Here is an 18,606-nt window from a genome sequence, read left to right as displayed (position 1 = left end):
CATGTGTTGCCTTCTAAACCAAAACCAGTTATTCTGTAAATTGAATCCTAGACTTAAAGAAACCCAAATATAAGTGAGGTGAACCCATTTGTAGTGAGAGTGAATGTGAACCTGTTGCGTGTGGTGAAAGTGAATGTTACCACATTTGTGTGGCTGTCACTGCAGCCATCACATGCATCATCATCCTGCCTCATCCCTAATTAGCTGTAGGAACAATAATGACTGTCGAGTAGTTGAATTATTCACCCAAAATAAATCTTCCTTAGGTGGAAGGACTTTATTTATACTTTATTTGTACTTTTATTTATGAGGTGGTTAGAGAGACAAAAATTCTGTCAATGTCAAAATTGCTCCATGAAAGCCTGGTTGCTCCATAATGCAGGGATCATGAATATTACGACTTATGTCAGCAAATTATATATTGTTTGCACTGCAGAACTTTGCTATGGAGAATCTTCTCCAACTTAAAAAAACTTTGAATCTGGACTGGCCACGCTGGCTTTAGGTGAATCTAGATCCTCATCAGGCCCAGATGAAGCTGTAATACTTTTGTTGCAGTCAACAATTTATGGTTATTTACTAGAGATGTGCCGATCAGGTTTTTTCTTGCCGATACCGATCACCCATGAGGGCTGATCACCGATACGATACCAATCACCGATCACATAATTATTTATTTTTTATCATAAACACTACCGGTTACATTATGTGGAAAAAGGAACCATGAATTCACCTTAATTTAGACAAAAACTTGTTTTTAATAACTTTTTCCAAGAAGAAAACTAAACAAAACAGGCATTGTGCAAATTGTACTGCTATCAATAATACTATCTTTAACAGACTGATAACATATGAAGGCTCTGAAGAGGCTAAATAATGCAAAGAGCCAAAATAAAACCTCTCAACATTGCCAAAAAAATTCAAGTATAAAACTTAACATTCAAAGGCAAATACAGGATCCATTACAATAAACAGTCCAGTTACTGAATGAAAACGTCCTGATAGCATGGCGGCTAGCTGATTACTGCCAGTTCTGAGTGGCTGTTTCTGACTGAGCGGAGTAATTATGCAGAGCAGGGAGGAGATCGATTATTTTTTTAGAGATTATCTGTCTCATGTTAGGACAGCGAAAGTTTTAATACGTATGTAAAATGTATTTTTTTTAATTTAGATGCTGCAGCTTTAAGCAGAGGTTCGGTGTGAGAGTCACTACCAGGTGGAACAGAAGCGGCGCTCCGTCTGTGAAATATTACTACCTGTAGCATAGCAGCGGTTCAACAGCGAGAGCAGAACCTGTGAATACATCGCAGCTCAAAGAATTGAATAATTTTGCGGGTTATTTGTTTAGCTTTCTGACAGCCATGCTAATCAGGGTGAGTGTGTGTAGCTGCTTTACCTGCTATCTGATCCTCCATATGTCTTTTTTACTGCAGTGAGCCTCCATGTAGCCAAACTCTGTCATGTATGGCATTGTTTTTATGTCGTATTAGCTTCGTTGTGTTGATGCATTTTGACGTGCTTCAATTTTCTGCCGCAACACGCAAACGTCCTCAATCATTCAGTGCATTATAGTTCCACATCGCTTAGGACTTGTTGCTACGCGTTTGCGCAGTGTGAAGGAAAGAGGAGACCACCTGCACAGGCAGGCTGCGAAATGAGATGCAGGTGATCGGTATCGGCAACAAGAGTCAATGATCACCGATCATGCACTTTTTCACGAAAATCGGCCGATTATGATCGGTGACCGATCGATCAGCACACCTCTACTATTTACTAATAAATACACACTTAGTTACGCTGGTTGCTGGCAGACTAAAGGAAGTTGGGAATGATTATAGTGAATGTGGAGTGATCTTCCCACATAAAGCTACAAGCTAATGAGAAGACCGAGAGAGTTTTGCTAAGATGGGGAGCAAGTTAATGTTTTTGTAATGTTTTACGACAGAGGGGAATACCTTCCTTTTTTTCTAGGCATTAAGAAGGTAGCAAGCATTCACACAAAATCAATTTTTTCCTATTTTGCTGGAATCCATCCAGATTTAACTGAAAATAAAGGTTTTTGGGGAGTCTACGACAGTCCTAATCCATTGTTGAGGGGGCTTAATGCTTGTGTATTCTCAGTTTTGACTTTTTTGATCTTATAGCTTAACACAATCAGTTTTCCAGTTTGACTCATTGTTTCTTCTATTGTTTAGTTTCTTCTGCGCCTCCGAGTGCACCAAAGTCCTCTGTGTTCTCCTCGAGCCTGCTGTCCGACCTCGAAGGCCTCTCTCTCTCCAACGTCTCGTCCGCCATGCAGGTTGGTGCCCGCCGTTTCCAAACTTTCCGTCTGACCGCGTCACGGCCAGACCGAGTGACATTTCCTCCAGCAGTGTGTGCCGGGACTCGATTGTTCCTTTCTCCCTGACACCGCAGCATCAATGCGCAATGGCAAAATGAGCCTCCTCTCCCTTGAGGAACATTTCGGCGCCAGACGCCAACTATTGACCTTTCCCGCCTCGCTATATTTATAGCCAGTCGGGATGGCGCAGCAGCTCTTCCCGTTTCCTGTATCTCTTATAGTCTGTCTTTTTCGACCGTCGCCGTCTTTTCGTTCTTCCACACCCTTGAACTCTATTTCTGCGCCTCATCTAGAAGTCCAACCGCTTTGATTCTCTCTCTCCTCCTCTGCCGCCCTCCATCTCTTCCTGTCAGGTGTTGCGTCCCTCGTGTCTCCGTATTGTGTATATCTGATGGTTGACCTTTCCTGGTGTGACGGCTCCTTTCTCTCCACAGTATGTGAGCAGCTCTTCACATCTGTGTGTTTTGTATCCCGTCTCCTCCCCTGGGAGGGGAACGTCCAAAACACTCTCTCAGCTACGGCTGTGTCTATTTTTCTACGACAAAGTCGGATGTTTAGAAATGCTGCAGTTTGAGGATTTTTAAATCGCAACGAATCATGAAGATATTAAACTTATGCAACTCATTGTCACCTTTCATAGGGATGTTATGTTAATTTTATGTATGGCTAGACAATAAATCAATAGACAAGTGATCATTATCAATTGATAATACTTTTGGTGGAATATTCAATATATAGAATATTCACTGATTTCCTATCCAGAACTGCACAGCATTGTGGGAGATGTAGGCAGAGGAAAGACTTGATCTGCTCAATCTCTCACAGCCAGTTAAGCTAGCTGTGAGCTAGCTGGCATCGACTCATTCACTCACTCTTTGGTTACCTAACAACAACCTGTTGAGTAACTTGCGCAGCAGTAGTTTCATGTTTCGCCACCTTGCCTCATAACTTCTTAAAAATTAACGTGTGGAGAGAAAATTGTGGATAAAACTGTAAAGGTCATGCTACCAGTTTGACATTGATATTTAAAATTGGATCAATAGTTATCAGTGTCTACTGATATGAAATGCATGCTTATATCGTGATACATTTTTCAGCCATATCATCCGACTCCACCTTTAGCTATAGTGGAACAAGTCATGATTTTCTAGCAGAATGGCATTATTAGGTTGCATGATACTTTATTAGGCCATGAGACCATAGTTCAGTCATAGCTGATCGACTTTCTGTAAGCTTCAGAACAGATAAATACATTATTTAATTTCTATCCTCGACTTAAGTACATCTGTTCAATGGAGACAAAAAAAGTTCCGACTTTTTAAAATTTTTTTAAATAAAATAATCGTAACTAGTGGTACCCCTATTGGCTCTGCAATGTAGAACTCACTTTTCTCAAAAGGAGAGCATTTATTCTTTTTCTTTAAAATTTCTCAGGGTTGGAGCCAAGTCTGTCGCAGTGAGCAATAAGTGATTTAATCACATGATAAAAGAACTCGATAATTTCCATTTGCATGATTTTTTATGTTTGTTTCTTCCATATCTCTCTCTCTTTCTGTCAAAGACTGGATCACAAAAAGCTTCAATCCTGGCGCACATGGTCTCAGCCCTGGTCTGGTAGTCTTGGTTCGATTTCGGGACCACAATTGCAACATTTGTTACATTTTCAACCGCTTTGGTTCTCTCTCACTCTGCACTGAGTCAAACAAAACAAACCTTTTTTTAAAAACTTGTTCCTCTCCTCACCTGTGGTGGCGCTGTACCAAGAACCACTGAAGGAAGCAACATAAAAACATCTGAGGAAGACATGAGCTCAACTTCCTTTTTCACAGAATGTAAACAAAAAAATGGAGCAGCGTCAGACTTTATTGGCTGCAGGATTCCTGTTTGGTCGTTTAAAAGACCACAAGCCATTTCTCCCACTAGTGCTAGGCTCTGACATTTGTTTTGATTGTATTTACCCAGAATGCCCTGCGCTGTAGTCCACTTCCTGCCTTCGGAGCGGTCTCCGGTCCGCTTGTCCTTCACATCTGCTTTTGAACCAAACCAGAATTCACTTCAGTTGATCCGATACTTAGGTTTTCACTGGAACAGAGTTAAATTTCTGGGTCCGCATCAGAGTTCAATTCTCCCCAAACAAACCGGACTTTCTAATACAGTGTTTCTCAACCTTTTTTGGGCCAGCGCCCCTGTAGCCCTTATCCAGGTCCCTCACCGCCCCCCACCAAAGAATTTGCAGGCTACTTTGCACTGACCATTATTTTATCATTAATATTACTATCACCATTGTAGATGTTTTTTATGCTTGTTTCTGTATTTATCATCAAAAATAATCTCCCAGAGAACAAAAATGTCATGGGAATAGAAATTATTTTCACAGGCGTCTATGAAAAATGCAATTAACATTCAAGTTAAAATTGGTAGGCCTAACAGCAGCCAATCAGAGTGGAAAAAATATTCTTATTCTGTCATTTTCTAGTTGTTAAATATTCCACAAAATGACCAGATAAAAGATGTTCAACATGCCAGTTTAAACTTTGAACTATTTGCAAACGACTGAGCTCTGCAACATTAAAACATGGATAGAACTGTAACTACATTAATCATAGCTCTTCTTCTCTTCAGTGCTAGTTTCTGGTGGTGCAGCTCTGTGCTGCCTTCAGGAGAATGGGACATCAGAGTATCATCCATAAAATTTCACCCACATGGCATTTATTGTGCAAACCAGAGCTTTCAGTGGAAAAACTAAAGTTCCAGGTCCTTTTAATGCCATACAAATATGAGACAGAAACATGGATTATATCTTTATATAGACCTGTCTATTGATTATAGATTAATAGTTTTACTGGACAGAAATTACAAAGAACAAAGATGGTTCTTAATTAAATCCTAATGAGTCAAATTGAAAGTGTCATGGAGTCATCAGCCTCCTGACATTAACACTGACATGAAAAATAATATTGAAGAAATAAATATATCAAATCTAATTAAAAACATAAATGATAAGTTCTTTACTGTTATGGTCTGTAAGATATATTTATTTTCAGTACTAGATATGGTCTCAACAAACCCATGACATTTCAACAGTATTATTTTAACTTTTATCTGGAAATAGTGTCTGTTTATTCTTGCCATACAGTCCTCTGTATTAAGTATTGCTCGAAAGGTCTTGCCATACGAGTTTATTCCCCTGTATTTACTTTAGTTTCTTAGTTTATTCTTGCATTTCGTTCTTCATTAATTTCCATTTAGTTTCATTTGATTAGTATTATCCTCTCTTGGTTTATTGCTATGTCCACTTTAGTTTCTTTCCTGTTGCTAGATTTATTTTATCATTTATTGACCCTCACCATCAGTAATCGCATCACCTGCTGCACCTCCTCCATGTGTTGATTTTTCCACTGTTCAGCATCGGATTCTCTGTTTTTATGCCATAATTCACATCTAGTTCGTCGCTCCGTTTTATGTCCCGCTTCTCCTGTTTCAGAGTTTTGCGCAATGTGCGCGTCTTTTTTTTTTCTTTTCTTTTTTACTCCCTATCGTGGACAGCATTCAGGAAGCATATTGATGGGGAAAAGGCAGACTGACATAAACCTTTTAAAACAACGGAAACAATTTCTGCATTTTGATTATTGAAATTTAAAAATGCTGTGTTGTTCTATCACCCCCGTTTCATACCGGACCACTTACAGCTCCGGTGTTAACGCTATAAAATGAACGCTCTCTATCGTGGTATCACCCATGGAGGGATTTCTTGATTTCTTTATTTAAATGAGTTAATTTTTCAGAGGGATACACAGTGAGCGTATCGTGATTTTAGCTACCAGTAGCAGGAGAACGGAGCTGCGCCAAGAAGCTACAAACACTGAATAGAAGAAGAGCTGCCATCGATAAAGTTGCAGCCAAGCATGATTTAATGTTACACAATGCAGTTTTACCAAGTTGCTCAAAGTCTAAACTGGCATTGTTGTACATTTAAGGTGTAAAGTTGACCTTCGACCAAACGCCCCCCAAAGGCATCCCAGCGCCCCTCTTTTGTAAAAATGTCCGCCAGCGCCCCCTGCCGTCCTCTGAACGCCCCCTGGGGGGCGGTACCGCCCACGTTGAGAACCGCTACTCTAGACAAAGCAACCTGAAGTTTGATTAAAATGGACTAAATAGTATTGGTGTGAACGCACCCTAAATGTTCTTCCTACTGTCCCCCTCTCTTCCAATGAGTTTTACGTCAAGTTAGCAGGTAGTTTGCGTTTGCCCGCCACCCTCCTGCCCCTCTGCCTTCCTGCCTGCCTGTCAGGATGACTGACAGCTGCTCTCCAGCCAACATGGATGCAGCTGGAGTCTCGTTAGTCAGTCTCTCCTCTCAGGTGAAGGCCAGGGAGTAATGGCGAATAGAAATGCAGATTAGAACAGGGAACTTTTTGCACGTCGCCATCTGATTTAGAGTCAATTCTATGCATAAATACATGATGGGGCTGCAGAATTCATAGACAAGGGTAAATAACCTCACCTTTACCCACACACTCATACACACACCAGCTCGTGCATATGCACATTCTCGCCCCCCCTCACACACACACACTCACACCAACTGGCCCCAGTGTCATTTCTATTTCTCAGCAATCTGCCCACAGAGGCAGCGGTTGTGTCTCAGCTGAGCGCTCGGGCCCTTTTAGAGAATTACTGCATGGTTATCAAAGGCGTTTAGATTAACCCCGGTCACTGTCTTTGACCCACCTCCCTCTTCCGTCTCCTGCTCCTCTCCCCTCGTTTCTGCATGCTACCGCTCTCTCTAATAACATTTTGACATCAGGATCTCTCACAATTGCCTCTTAAATTCACCCACCCCCCATCCACCACCCCCGAACCTCTTCCGACCGCTGTCCGTGTGTGTGCGGCGGCGGGGCTGGGGGTGAGGTGGTGCGGGCGGCCGAGGCTGATAACTTTTCATTCATAATTAGCGGTCGGCGAATGGGGCCGCGTTAGGGGGAAATTGAACTGTCAGCGGCGGGGCGCGGGGCGTTTGACCCCATCACGCCCAGAGGGGCCCATCATAATTTGTTCATTTGGTGTCCATCAGGCGGGCATGGGCTCCCCCCCCTTCTGCTCCCCCGTCTCTCGCCTCACCCCCGTGACCTCCCCGTAGCCCCCCCGCCTCACACACCGCCGTAAGCCCCAGGGTTCACGTCTAATTATGAATCAGCAGAAGGACCTCCAGTGCTGCGAATATAGCGGCTCCTGCCCTCCAAACCTCTCGCTGCCACTCAAACTGCAGAGATTGCTTCTTAAATAGGAAGAAATGTCCGCGAGGAAGCGGTCAGTCAGGTGAACCGGCCGCTTGTTATGGAGAACGGACGGGTTTTAAAGCATCTCTTTAGTCCAGTGGTTCTTAACCTTTTTTGAGGTACCGAACCCTCCAGTTTCATATGCTCATTCACCGAACCTTTCTTATCACCCCGCCCCCTCCCCTCCACACACACACACACACACACACACAAAATACTTTGCGTTATTCTGATTTAGTAATGTAATTATATTAGCTGTGTTACCTTCCCCCGCCACTAGAGGCAGTAGCAACCCCGAAAAGATGCAACTTAGGAGTAGACTACAGAATTTGGTAAAAACTGTGAGCTTTGCTGAAGTAATTAAAGACACAAGTTCAAATCCATACTGAGAGTGGAGCTCCTTCAATCAGGGCTCCTCCTCAGCACTGATTGGTTAAGCAATGTAACGTGATCCTCTGCAGCAAGTGATGACAAAGCGGGGGGCGTCATCATGACTTTACACAACTGTGTCTTTACCTCCGCGGCAGAGGCTCCGCCGAACCCAGGAAACCGACTCATCGAGCCCCTGGCCGACAACAAGGCTTGTCGGCCAGGTTTTTCCCTGTTCTCTTCTCTCTTCACTTCTTTATCTTTTTCTGAATTTAACTGCTGACTAGGCCTGTCACAATAACAAATTCTCCCAGAAGTTACCGTGAGATCGTTCTCAAGCTATATAATGGTAATAGCATAATAAAAAAACATATTCTCAAAGATCAATAAATTTTAAATTCTAATAAAAATTTAACAGTAGAACTGGAAGACATTTTAAAGAGCCAAAATAAACAAACACAACAACCAAATACATTGAACAAACGGGCTAGTTGAGTCTAAAGCACCAGGTTTTGCTAGAGAGAGAGAGAGAAAAACAATAAATCCTGCAAATAGAAATTGTTGAGCTCGTTTTAATTTATCATGCAATTAATTGAGTTGTTATTGATTGTGACAGGCCTACTGCTTACATTTATGACATGTGAATTTGTTGCCATTCAGAACTTATTAATGTTTCATTTTTTAATTTATAAAGCTCCATTTGTCTTTTACAGTACAGGGTTTCCTCCAGTATGTTATAATCCTGGCGGGCCACCAGGCTTTACTGGCCCTGATTTCCTTATTCTTGGGAGATCTGTAATCGGCCGATACTTGCTCGAGTAACTGATCTTTACAATCTGATCTTAAACTGATCTTACTCAGCAGAGGTTTGAAAATCAGCCTCTGTCCTCTTTTGCTCGGCTTCCTAATTCATACTTTTCCCACTGTAATACATTTTTAATGTGAACCCTTTTGGGCTGTATGGAGCATTTAGGAATGTGGCACAATTCCTCTCTTACTGCACACTGCAGGTCAGCAGATAGAAAGAATGCTAGAAAACGAGACAAATTTGACTGTTTAGAAATGCTTGCTTTCATAAAAACATGGACAATCATGGTGTAGAAGCTCAAGGGGCCCAACTCATCACTTGTGGTGGCATGTTTGTTAAGCATTCAGCCACACTTTTCAGATTTGAAAGCATTCTTTTGCCCCTTCTTGAAAAATGATTACTACTTGGTCTACAACAGATAAATAATAATAAAATACATTGTCTTTTATGGTTGAATCCATTTTAAATGGTTAATAATTTTCCCCTAGGACAGATTTTATAAAGGGGCAGTAGCCCAGGGCCTCTTTTTTTTTTTTTTTTTTGAAAGTGTGTTTTGCGAACACTGTACTTTATTTAAAAGTCATCAGCGCATATTATGTGAGTTGTATAAATATTTTGGGACTTTTATGAATAGAAACGATGCTCAGAAAATTGGTAAGACCGCTTATTGATGCACTGTAATTTGCTTTTGTGAAATACTTTTTCTTTAAGGCACCAAACTTGGTCCTGCCCAGTGGCCCACATCCTTTTATATCCGGCCCTGACTATCTAAATATCCAGACACCTGGGAAAAAGATGCTAATTTTAATTGCACATTTACAAACGTACAATTACGTATGTTAATATTTTTAGTTTTAAAATGTTTTGGGGGATTTTAGATTAAATTACATTCGGTTTTCACAGGAATTGTTGTTAGTGGGATTCCTTCAATCTACGCCTCGCGTTCAGTAAATAGATGAATAAAAAGTGTGTGTGGCACTTGTAAAGCTGGATGAAGGACACTCCTGCCTATGAATATCAATCTTCTATTATTGCTAATCTGCCTTAATGAAGAAAAAAAATCAAAATTAATCATTTGAGAAAATCTAATTTCCTGAAAAATTGACACAAATGAACTAATCTCTGTATGTGTGTTCTGGAGAGGCTCATTGTCAAGTTAAAGTAGGTTTAGGGCGACCGTGCTAACATTTATTTAATTCAATCTGCACCCAAGGTCTTTGTGATGCCCCTTCAATTAATTGTCATCTTCAGATCGAAGGGGGAAACGGTCGGGCCCTAAAAATCAAACACATGTCCCCCTTACCTTAAACCCACCGACTCTTGGAGAGTTTAATAAAATCCCAAGTGGACAATATCTGCAAAAAACTAAAACTGGATTTTTCAATATATAAACCATGCGTCGCTGTGCACTTCATAGCTCTTTCGTTTCAATGCGAAGCCCGCCTCAATCCACATAGACTTTTTTTTTTTTTTTTTTAGCACGTCAGCGGGATTTTCAGGTCATTTGCCAGAGAGGATGCTGGGAACACGGCGTCCGTGCTCTGAAGGTGACTGGCGTGTCTGTGTCATCCATCACTGGAGCTTCCTTTAAGTTGATGCATAATAGAGCCTCTCAATCAACTTCCTCTCTCATTGTCACCTTCCTCCTTTCCTGTCCGGGACCGAGCCTCCGAGCGCAGACCCGAAGGGAAGAAGGAAAAAAAAAAAGACTGACAGAGAAGTCAAGGTTGCATCCCTCTCCCTCTCTTATTTACACTTGAGGTGTTATGGGATTGCTCCGCGCGGCGTAGAACAACAGCGGATGGTGTGTGGGCACTCGTGTCAGCCTTTAACTGTCCACCATGTCAAATTGGTGATAATATGCAGTTTGAAGCGCTGTCCCCGTCCCCGTTCAGACAGGGGGGGCGAGAAGGCACACAGGAGGACCTTGAAGGCGGAATGTCTCTGTCAGGGAGGTAAATCTCCGTCGTGACGGCCTGGCAAACATTACGGCGGGCTTTATCGATACCGACTGCTCCGACACATCCAAAAGTGGTCCGATAAATTTGCGTGGCGGCGTGACGGCCGCAAGAGACGAATGTTTTTGTGACCTCTGTTACAGATGCTTCGATGGTATAGTAGCAGGAGATGCACGTTTTATATTACATTTCTATTTTTTTTTTTTTTTTTTTTACACCTCAATTGTTTCTTTTTTTTATATAGTGTCTCTAATCTTTCTGCAAGTCTGCTTTTCCTATATTCTTAAAAATAATTACAAATTACTGGTTCTCTGAAGATGTTATGATTGCAGCTAACTCCACAGGTTTTTAATAGAAAAGTTTAAATTCTAGGGAGGCACCGATCCACTTTGTTGACTTCCAATACTGAACCTCAGATATCGGTATCGGCAGACACTGATCTGATACAGAAATCGGTGCTGAATTGACTTAAAACTTTTTATTTTTTTAACACAGACATAAATGGGCCGAATTACATATTTATTTGCTAACTCTGCATTGGTAAAGCACACTTGGATACGCTTATAGCTTCACAAGTTTGGTCAAACATTTATAAACAACACAAATGTAATTTGTTCAGCCAGTGTATTAGGAATATAACGGCCTATGTAAAAAATAAATATTAAAGAAACTGAAACTTATAAAAACAATAGGTTGACTGCATGTACAATGAAGAAAACTCAGTGGAACAACTTTGTAGTCGTAAGAAAACCACTAATCTGTGAGGCTAACCAAAGGAAAAGACTGCAAATTGTGAAGGAGACTAAAGTTTCTACTTGGGAGCGAAATAAGAAGGTTGTGTGACCTGATAAGTGCTCTTGCTAAGAAGCAGATGAAGTGATTTACCCATCATGCCTAGTTTCTACAATAGCGCCTTGTGACTACAGCGCTATGATCCGGTGTTACTGTTGTTGCTCAGGTCAAAGTTCAGCACCGTCATGAGGTAATCTGACTACCTGAAGATGCTGAATGAGCAGGTTATCCCATCAACGAGACATTTGATTCATTCACATTCAGCTATTCACAGATTTTGATGCATTTAGGCATAGATGTTTTTCACCAGTTATCCAAACATTAGATTGGAGCTTATGGAGGAGCAGCATTCAGCTTCTATGCTTGACAAATCTGGAACAAACTCCCAGAAAACTGCAAAACAGTTGAAACATTGTTAAATGTTAAATCGAGGCCAAAATCCCACCTGTTTAAAGTTGCTTTTGATTAATAACAACTGGAATTTTGACCAACATGTTTGATGTTTATCGATTTTAATAACGACTCTTATTTTTGTTACTGGTTTCACAATGTTTTTGTTTCACATGTTTTCATGAAACAAAGCACTTTGAACTGCGTTGCTGCTGAAATGTGCTGCACCACTGAACTTGATTGATGTTATTTAGACTCTGTGTTAATAAGAGAAAATCTCCAATTATTTGGACTTAACAAAATTCTTAATTTCGCATCAACATAACGGAACCTTAATGTCGCATAATCAATTTGCACTGGATCGAAAAATAAAACCCAAAATTAATAATTGACCCCAAATGACACATTATTATCACACCTTTTGGGTTTGTAAGTTTGTAGAATCATTAAGTTTGTGTCCAGCCTTATTATTTTTAAAAATACTTTTCATTTCTGTTTTTCTAATCCTCTCGTCCCTATTTTCGATTGATATTTTTGTTTTTTATTCCCTGAACTCGAATTGAGTGCCATCTGGTGATAATTATTTTTCGAGTCTTAATGAATCTTTTTTTTTTTTTTTTTTTTTTTTAGTTTATTTTAGTCTAATTAGATCTAATTAGTGCTGTCACTCAAGAAAGAAAAGATCTGACCTTTTTGACAAAAATACCCATACTTTTTGTGGTGCTTGTTGTTTGTTTTGTTTTGAACACAACACAAACGCTTCTGCTGTTTATGGACATTATGTGATAATTTTCCGCTTTAAAAAAAAAAACACACACACACACACATTTTTCCTGCTGTATTGTGTTGCCTTGTGTGGGCTGCCTGTGACATCTCGTCTCTCTAATGAGAGCAGGCAGTCGAGAATCTCCACACCACAGAGTGCGAACGGCGTTCATCTGCTGTAACAGGATGTTAATTCCACAGATAGAAACTAAAACGCCGCCTCCACCTCCTTTCTTTTCAGCACCTCTCTGAGGTAATACAATTTCCTGCCTCTGAAAGGGTAAAAGCTCCTTTTAAACAGCCAGCCAGAGGCAGGGGCTCTGGGCCGAGGCAGCCACTTGTGTTTCTATTCATTAGGGGTGTTTTTATTCAGCCTGCTTTGCCTGAGCATCCGGCCCATTTTCATCTAACTCAGCTGATTGAGGACGTTTCCTCGACGCACTCCTCTTCACCTTCCAGACTTAACGAAGGGAGAGTTCTTCGCTAACAAGAGGCGCCTTCTAGCTGTTGATTAGAGACGTTCAGCTGTATGAGCGTTCGTCACGTGACAGACGGATATTCTCGTGTTATTCTGGACTTTAGTTTGGATGCAGTTGCACGATATTGCACGAAATATTGAGTTTTTGCAGAAAGCTGCCTCGCAAAAGGGGTTCATGCTCAGACTTTTTCACAAGGTGATGCGTAATTGTAATGCGTGATACGATTGAAACTGTGATCATCAGTTTTCAGGTCTGACTTGGACCTGAAACAATTAATCCTGATCGATTTTTTTAAATGATCATCAACTAATTTAGTCATTGATTAATCGCTAATTGGAGTACACCAATTCCTGGTGGGGGGGGAATCATTTTGCTCAGAGAACACACCCAGAGCCGTAATTATATCAAAGCTGTACAAAAGATACACATCTTGCTTTTAAATAAAAAAACAACAAAAAACCTGAAGTTTTTTTTATTCTCTTTAGCTGTAGATGCATCCTTTGCTACAAATGATCAAGCGTTCACTAATGGAACGTTATTGTGTCTTAGACGAATGTTTTCCTATTTCTAAAAGGTAATTTATTACTTTATTTGCATATGTTAGTGTATTTTTAATTTTATGTTAAAACAGCATAAGTTATAAATTGACAAGTCTGCAGAAAGTGCCAATTTTATGCGATTAATCGATTGCTAGTTGCAGCTGTTCTCTGGCTACAGATTTATGTCTGAACTTTGTTTAGGCCCTTTTAACAAAAGAATATTCTTTAATCTCTTTCTAACTCTTGGCTGAAGGTTTGGGCTCATTGTCCTTGTAGAAGGAAAACCTTTGACTCTTTTTTTTTTTTTTTGCTTCTGACAGATGTTCTTCACTTAACTAGCTCCATCTAATTTCCCATCTATCGTTAACCAGCTTCCGTATCCCGGCGCAGCATGACTCTGCCACCACCATGTTGAATACTGATGTTCAGTGTGTGTTTTCTCTTTTGATTTTTGCTACACATCATTCTGAATGAAGTTCTGTTTGTTGTTTCTTGGTCTTGATGATTGTGTTTGTTCTCTGCTTCAGTCATTCTGAGATTAAATTAGAAAACGGTGGACTCAGTTTACAAATTAGGCATTTCAGATTTCTATTTGTAAAAAAATAAATAAATAAAATAATGTAAAATTACATGTATGCAATTCTCGCTTACGACTTTGTCACATAGAACCTCAGTGAAATACAATACGTTGACAAAATGTGTAGAGACTTATCTAGAAGAATTGATCCGTCATGGCTGCCTATTTCTGTCACTGATTTTATTCCGATCTCTCTCCAGGTCACGTCTTCACCGTTTGGCCCCGTGAAAACCCACGAGCTGCTCCACCATATGACGGGAAAAGGCTTGTCGGCCAAGTACCATTTCCCCCGGCAGCCATGCTTATACCAGCCCAGTATGGTTGCAGTGCAGGTCATCCTGACCAACAGCTCAGATCACAGCCTGGAAGAGATCCATATAGGAGATCGGAGCCCAGGCAGCCTGAACGTCCACTGCTTTAACTCTGTTGGTGAGTCGCTTGCACACACAAAAACGCCAACACCCGTTACTCCGTACATTGGTAGCAACAGCATGAAAATGTCTCCTCTGCCCGGATAGATGCTTTGTATGAGTTTGTTAGTCACTTAAAAAAAAAAAAAAAAAACTCCATTTGCTTTAAAGCGGAACTATTATTTAACATGTAGGGTTTTTTGGGGGGGCGTTTAGCTTTACATCATGTTTTAATGTTAGCCTCTCCTCAAAAAACACACCTGGGGTGTTCCTTTGATTCTTTCATGCATGACTGAGAAATTTGCCAATCTCCATGGCAACTATTCAGCTTTGCAAAACACTTGGGTGGACCTAGCCCCGCCTCTGAGATGCAGCTACAGTTTGTGAGCTTCCGACTCTGGCACTCAGCTCCTTCAGACTAGCCTGCAGCAATTAGCAAACACCTAGTGAGCTATATGAGCTACTTCTCAGAGCAACGCCTGTCAGTGTTTTTAAAGGGTTAAAATAGCGGCCATGTTGTGATGACTTCCTGAAGGCGGAGTTTCAGAAAGATGGGGAGTTCTTAAAGAGACAGAGGCCCAATTTCAAGGCATTAAATTATTAAGTAAAAAGACTTAGTCTTTATTTCATATATGTAGCATTTTTTTAACAACTGAAGTTAACCTTACTTGATTGTGCTATAACATTTTTATTTTAAATATTGTATAGAATTGTTAGTGATGTATATTAAACCTTTATATCTTGAAATTTTGAGATCTCCTCTTTTCTTCTTTGGCCAAAACAGACAAATTTAAAAACTACTGGTGGGCCACAAAATGTATTAAATTTAAAATACAAAACTTAGTTTGTGATTTATAGGCTTTTATGAAAGTTTCTGAAATTTGTATGTCATTAACGATCAAACACATAAATAAGACTTTTGACTTTTGCTTTATAAAAAAAAAAAATTAATTCATGGGCCGCAAATGGTCCTCGGGCCACACTTTGGACACCCCTACTCTATGTGACATATTGAGATTTTTCTTGGCTCATGTTTTCTGGACGGATCTTAAATGATCATCAAATTGTCGAATACCCTCTAAGCCCATTTAGCCTCACTTCTACTAAAAACAATTAAATAAAAACACCCAACGACTAATCACCAGATCTAATCAAGTCACATTTTCATTGATATCGATCAGAAAAAGGAAATTGACACACAGTCCCCAGTTTTCCATCTGATAAACTGTACCTTTAAAACCTCTGGTGCGTGCGGGCCCTGAACGCACCGCGAGACAGAAGCGGTGCGCGGTGAAGCATGCTAAAAGCGCCCTTTGCAGGGGATTGATTGGGCATTGAAGGAACTCATGCAGCCAAACGGTGGGTAATTTGGATCGATTGAGTGTGGGTACGGTGAGCCAGAGGCTGGCCCTAGCCTGGATGAACCGCAGGGGGATGAATACAGACAAAAGCTTTGTGTTGAGCTGCTTTATGCCCGTTTGCTGAAGGATGATGACAATGAGTAAATTTGCTCTTTTCTGCTGCCTATTGTCATGTAGCATTATACCAAAGGACTTTGGTGTTTACTTTTGTGTTCAGTTTCTTCTGGTTATGCGTGAAGAGGCCTCCTCAAGCTCGTCACAATAAGCAGTAAATCAATTAGTCAGAAAATTAATTAAAAGGAGCGCAATAATTTCCATTTGGACAACAGTCATGTAAAAAAAAAACAAAAAACGCTGTCCTTTAAAGTAATTGAAAAGCTGCCATTTTGAGAAACGTTGCAAACATTTGACAGTACAAAGCAGTTTGACCTTCCTGCCTCTTTTACCCGTTTTCCCCGTCTCAGCTGAATGACTATTTTAGTTTTTACAAGCTTCACAATCCATTTTAATTGGTTTGTTTGTTTAATTTGGATACTTGAAATGTTTTCTGGTTCCAAATTAAATGTTCTTTAGAAATTAAATTAATGTGGATATTTGAGTGGGTGTACTTGGATTATTATGCTAATATTATTATATTGATTGAAAATGGCTGTAATGGTCTCAAACGACGATATTATCATGTATCACAATAAGTTCTGGAACTGTTTATTATCCAGCAAAGTTAAAAAGAGACGGGCCTTAAGGATCCTGTCATGCAAATAAAGAAAAAAATATCAGCAGTGATCACATTTTCTAACTTGTGTAAAGGCGCTCCAAACTCCATGTGTCGCTTTCAGATTCCGATTCTCTCCAACATTTTTAAACTCCTCGTATTTTCTACTATTTTCTACCTCAGCTCTCCTGATGCTGATTTAGTCCTTGACGGCTCTGTTGCTTTGGAAAGATGCTTCTTTCTTCTTTTTTTTCCTCTTCAGAGGCTGAATTTGTCGGGAAAGTAGATTGAAGGATAGATTTCTCACACGTGGCGGCCTTGCTTTGCGATGTAGAAAACACACGTCGTGTAGACGCTTGTCTGTTCCACTCCGCTCTCCCTTTCCTTCATCCTCCCCCCCCCCGTGCCGCATGCCTTGCCCTTGGAGCTCACTCTCTCTTCTCGTGTTTTTTTTCCCCCTCCCCTTTACTTCCACTCTCAGAGCGGCTGGAGCCGGGGGCCTCGGTGAGCGTGTCCATGGGCATCGACTTCAGCGACTCAACACAAGCAGCCAACTTCCAGTTATGGTAAGATAACGGGAAACCCTGGGAAATTTTTTTTTAAAAACTCACATGTATGACTGCTTGAATCAATTTCGCCAACTGCTGGTTTTGCCTCTTTTGTTTGTTCTTGCTGTTAATTTTTGTTCTTTTTGTTTTCCCCCCCCTCACTTTGCCTTCGTTCCCAGGTGAGACATCAAACGCGATTGATCTCGTTTCACTGGGATAACAATTATTCCCCCCTCTCCCCTTCCACTAATCAGCCCCAACCCAAATCGGCCTGCTGAATGCCATTGGCACTGCTGCTCAGCTGATCAATAACGTTATCAGAAAATCTGTCTGAGATGGAGAGGACGGATCAATCCGCTCCAAAATTCTATTCACAGAGCCATCAGTTTGCTCGGCATCCAGAGGAGAAATGTTTCCAAAAAAAAGGAAGAGGGATGCAAGAAAGTTTTTTCCACTTTAGTTTATCTCTGATTCAGGTTTTGAAATGTCCAGATTCTCTAAAATCTGGGAACTAGCCCTTTAATTTAGTTCTGATGAAAAGCCGTGTTTGGATGCTGTGGAAATTAAAGGCTGAGCTCTACTAAATCTGATCTGGATATTTGTAACTTTTTGTGTAAAGCCTAAAACAAGGAAGCACTAAAGGGTTCTCGTTTGCATTGTTGACCGCAGTACCAGGCCGTGTAACACTCTGCTTTGAAGTAACACTCTGCGGGATGGAGGGCTTTAGTACAAATGGGTAATTCGATTAATCTGCATTATGTTATGAGTGCAGTTTCAAATCTAATACAGTTCTAAGAAAGTTGAGCTTTTTAGACTGATCACATGTGTTAACGTTGACAGCCCTGGTCAAGACATTCTGTCCACAAAACAATACAAGGTCCAGTAAGGAAAGCGTTAGTTTTTTTTTTCATGGACTCTTTGTAATCCTGTTTGTCCCTCCTCAGCACCAAGGAGGACCAGTTCAGCGTGTCCATCCAGCCCGCCGTAGGAGAGCTGCTGATGCCCAGCACCATGAAAGAGCCAGACTTCTGCAGTGAGCAAAGTCAGTGCATGTTTGTGTCATGCTTTTCTCTTTGAAGACGTAAAATGTGTCACAGTCCAACAGATTCTCAGAGACGAGCGTCACTGTGTATGTAATCCTGATCCACGGTGGTTTTAATTGATAAAAACCTTTGGCATTGACCTTTTCCCTCAGTTTTAATATTTGCTGACAGAGTCTCAGTCTAGGTTTGATGACTTTACTACTTTAGCTCCTTTAGATCAGGCAGAAGTATGTGA

The 18,606-nt window shown here is 40.7% G+C and overlaps 1 protein-coding gene across 1 annotated transcript in view; it reads left to right on the top strand.

The window, feature by feature from the left end:
• ap3b1a (adaptor related protein complex 3 subunit beta 1a) overlaps nucleotides 1-18,606 on the top strand; it is a 79,536-nt gene that overhangs the window by 48,557 nt on the left and 12,373 nt on the right. The window contains exons 24-27 of the mRNA XM_081613869.1: nucleotides 2,196-2,299; nucleotides 14,498-14,726; nucleotides 17,262-17,346; nucleotides 18,273-18,370. Of these exons, the coding sequence (XP_081469995.1) occupies nucleotides 2,196-2,299; nucleotides 14,498-14,726; nucleotides 17,262-17,346; nucleotides 18,273-18,370 (516 nt within the window). The remainder of the gene's footprint in view (nucleotides 1-2,195; nucleotides 2,300-14,497; nucleotides 14,727-17,261; nucleotides 17,347-18,272; nucleotides 18,371-18,606) is intronic.

This window comes from Poecilia reticulata, chromosome 12 (genome assembly GCF_904066995.2).
Source record: "Poecilia reticulata chromosome 12, P_reticulata-male-v2, whole genome shotgun sequence".
In the NCBI taxonomy this organism is placed as follows: Eukaryota; Metazoa; Chordata; class Actinopteri; order Cyprinodontiformes; family Poeciliidae; genus Poecilia; species Poecilia reticulata.
Note: the sequence above shows the minus strand (reverse complement) of the source record. Positions and strands in the feature narration are given on the sequence as shown.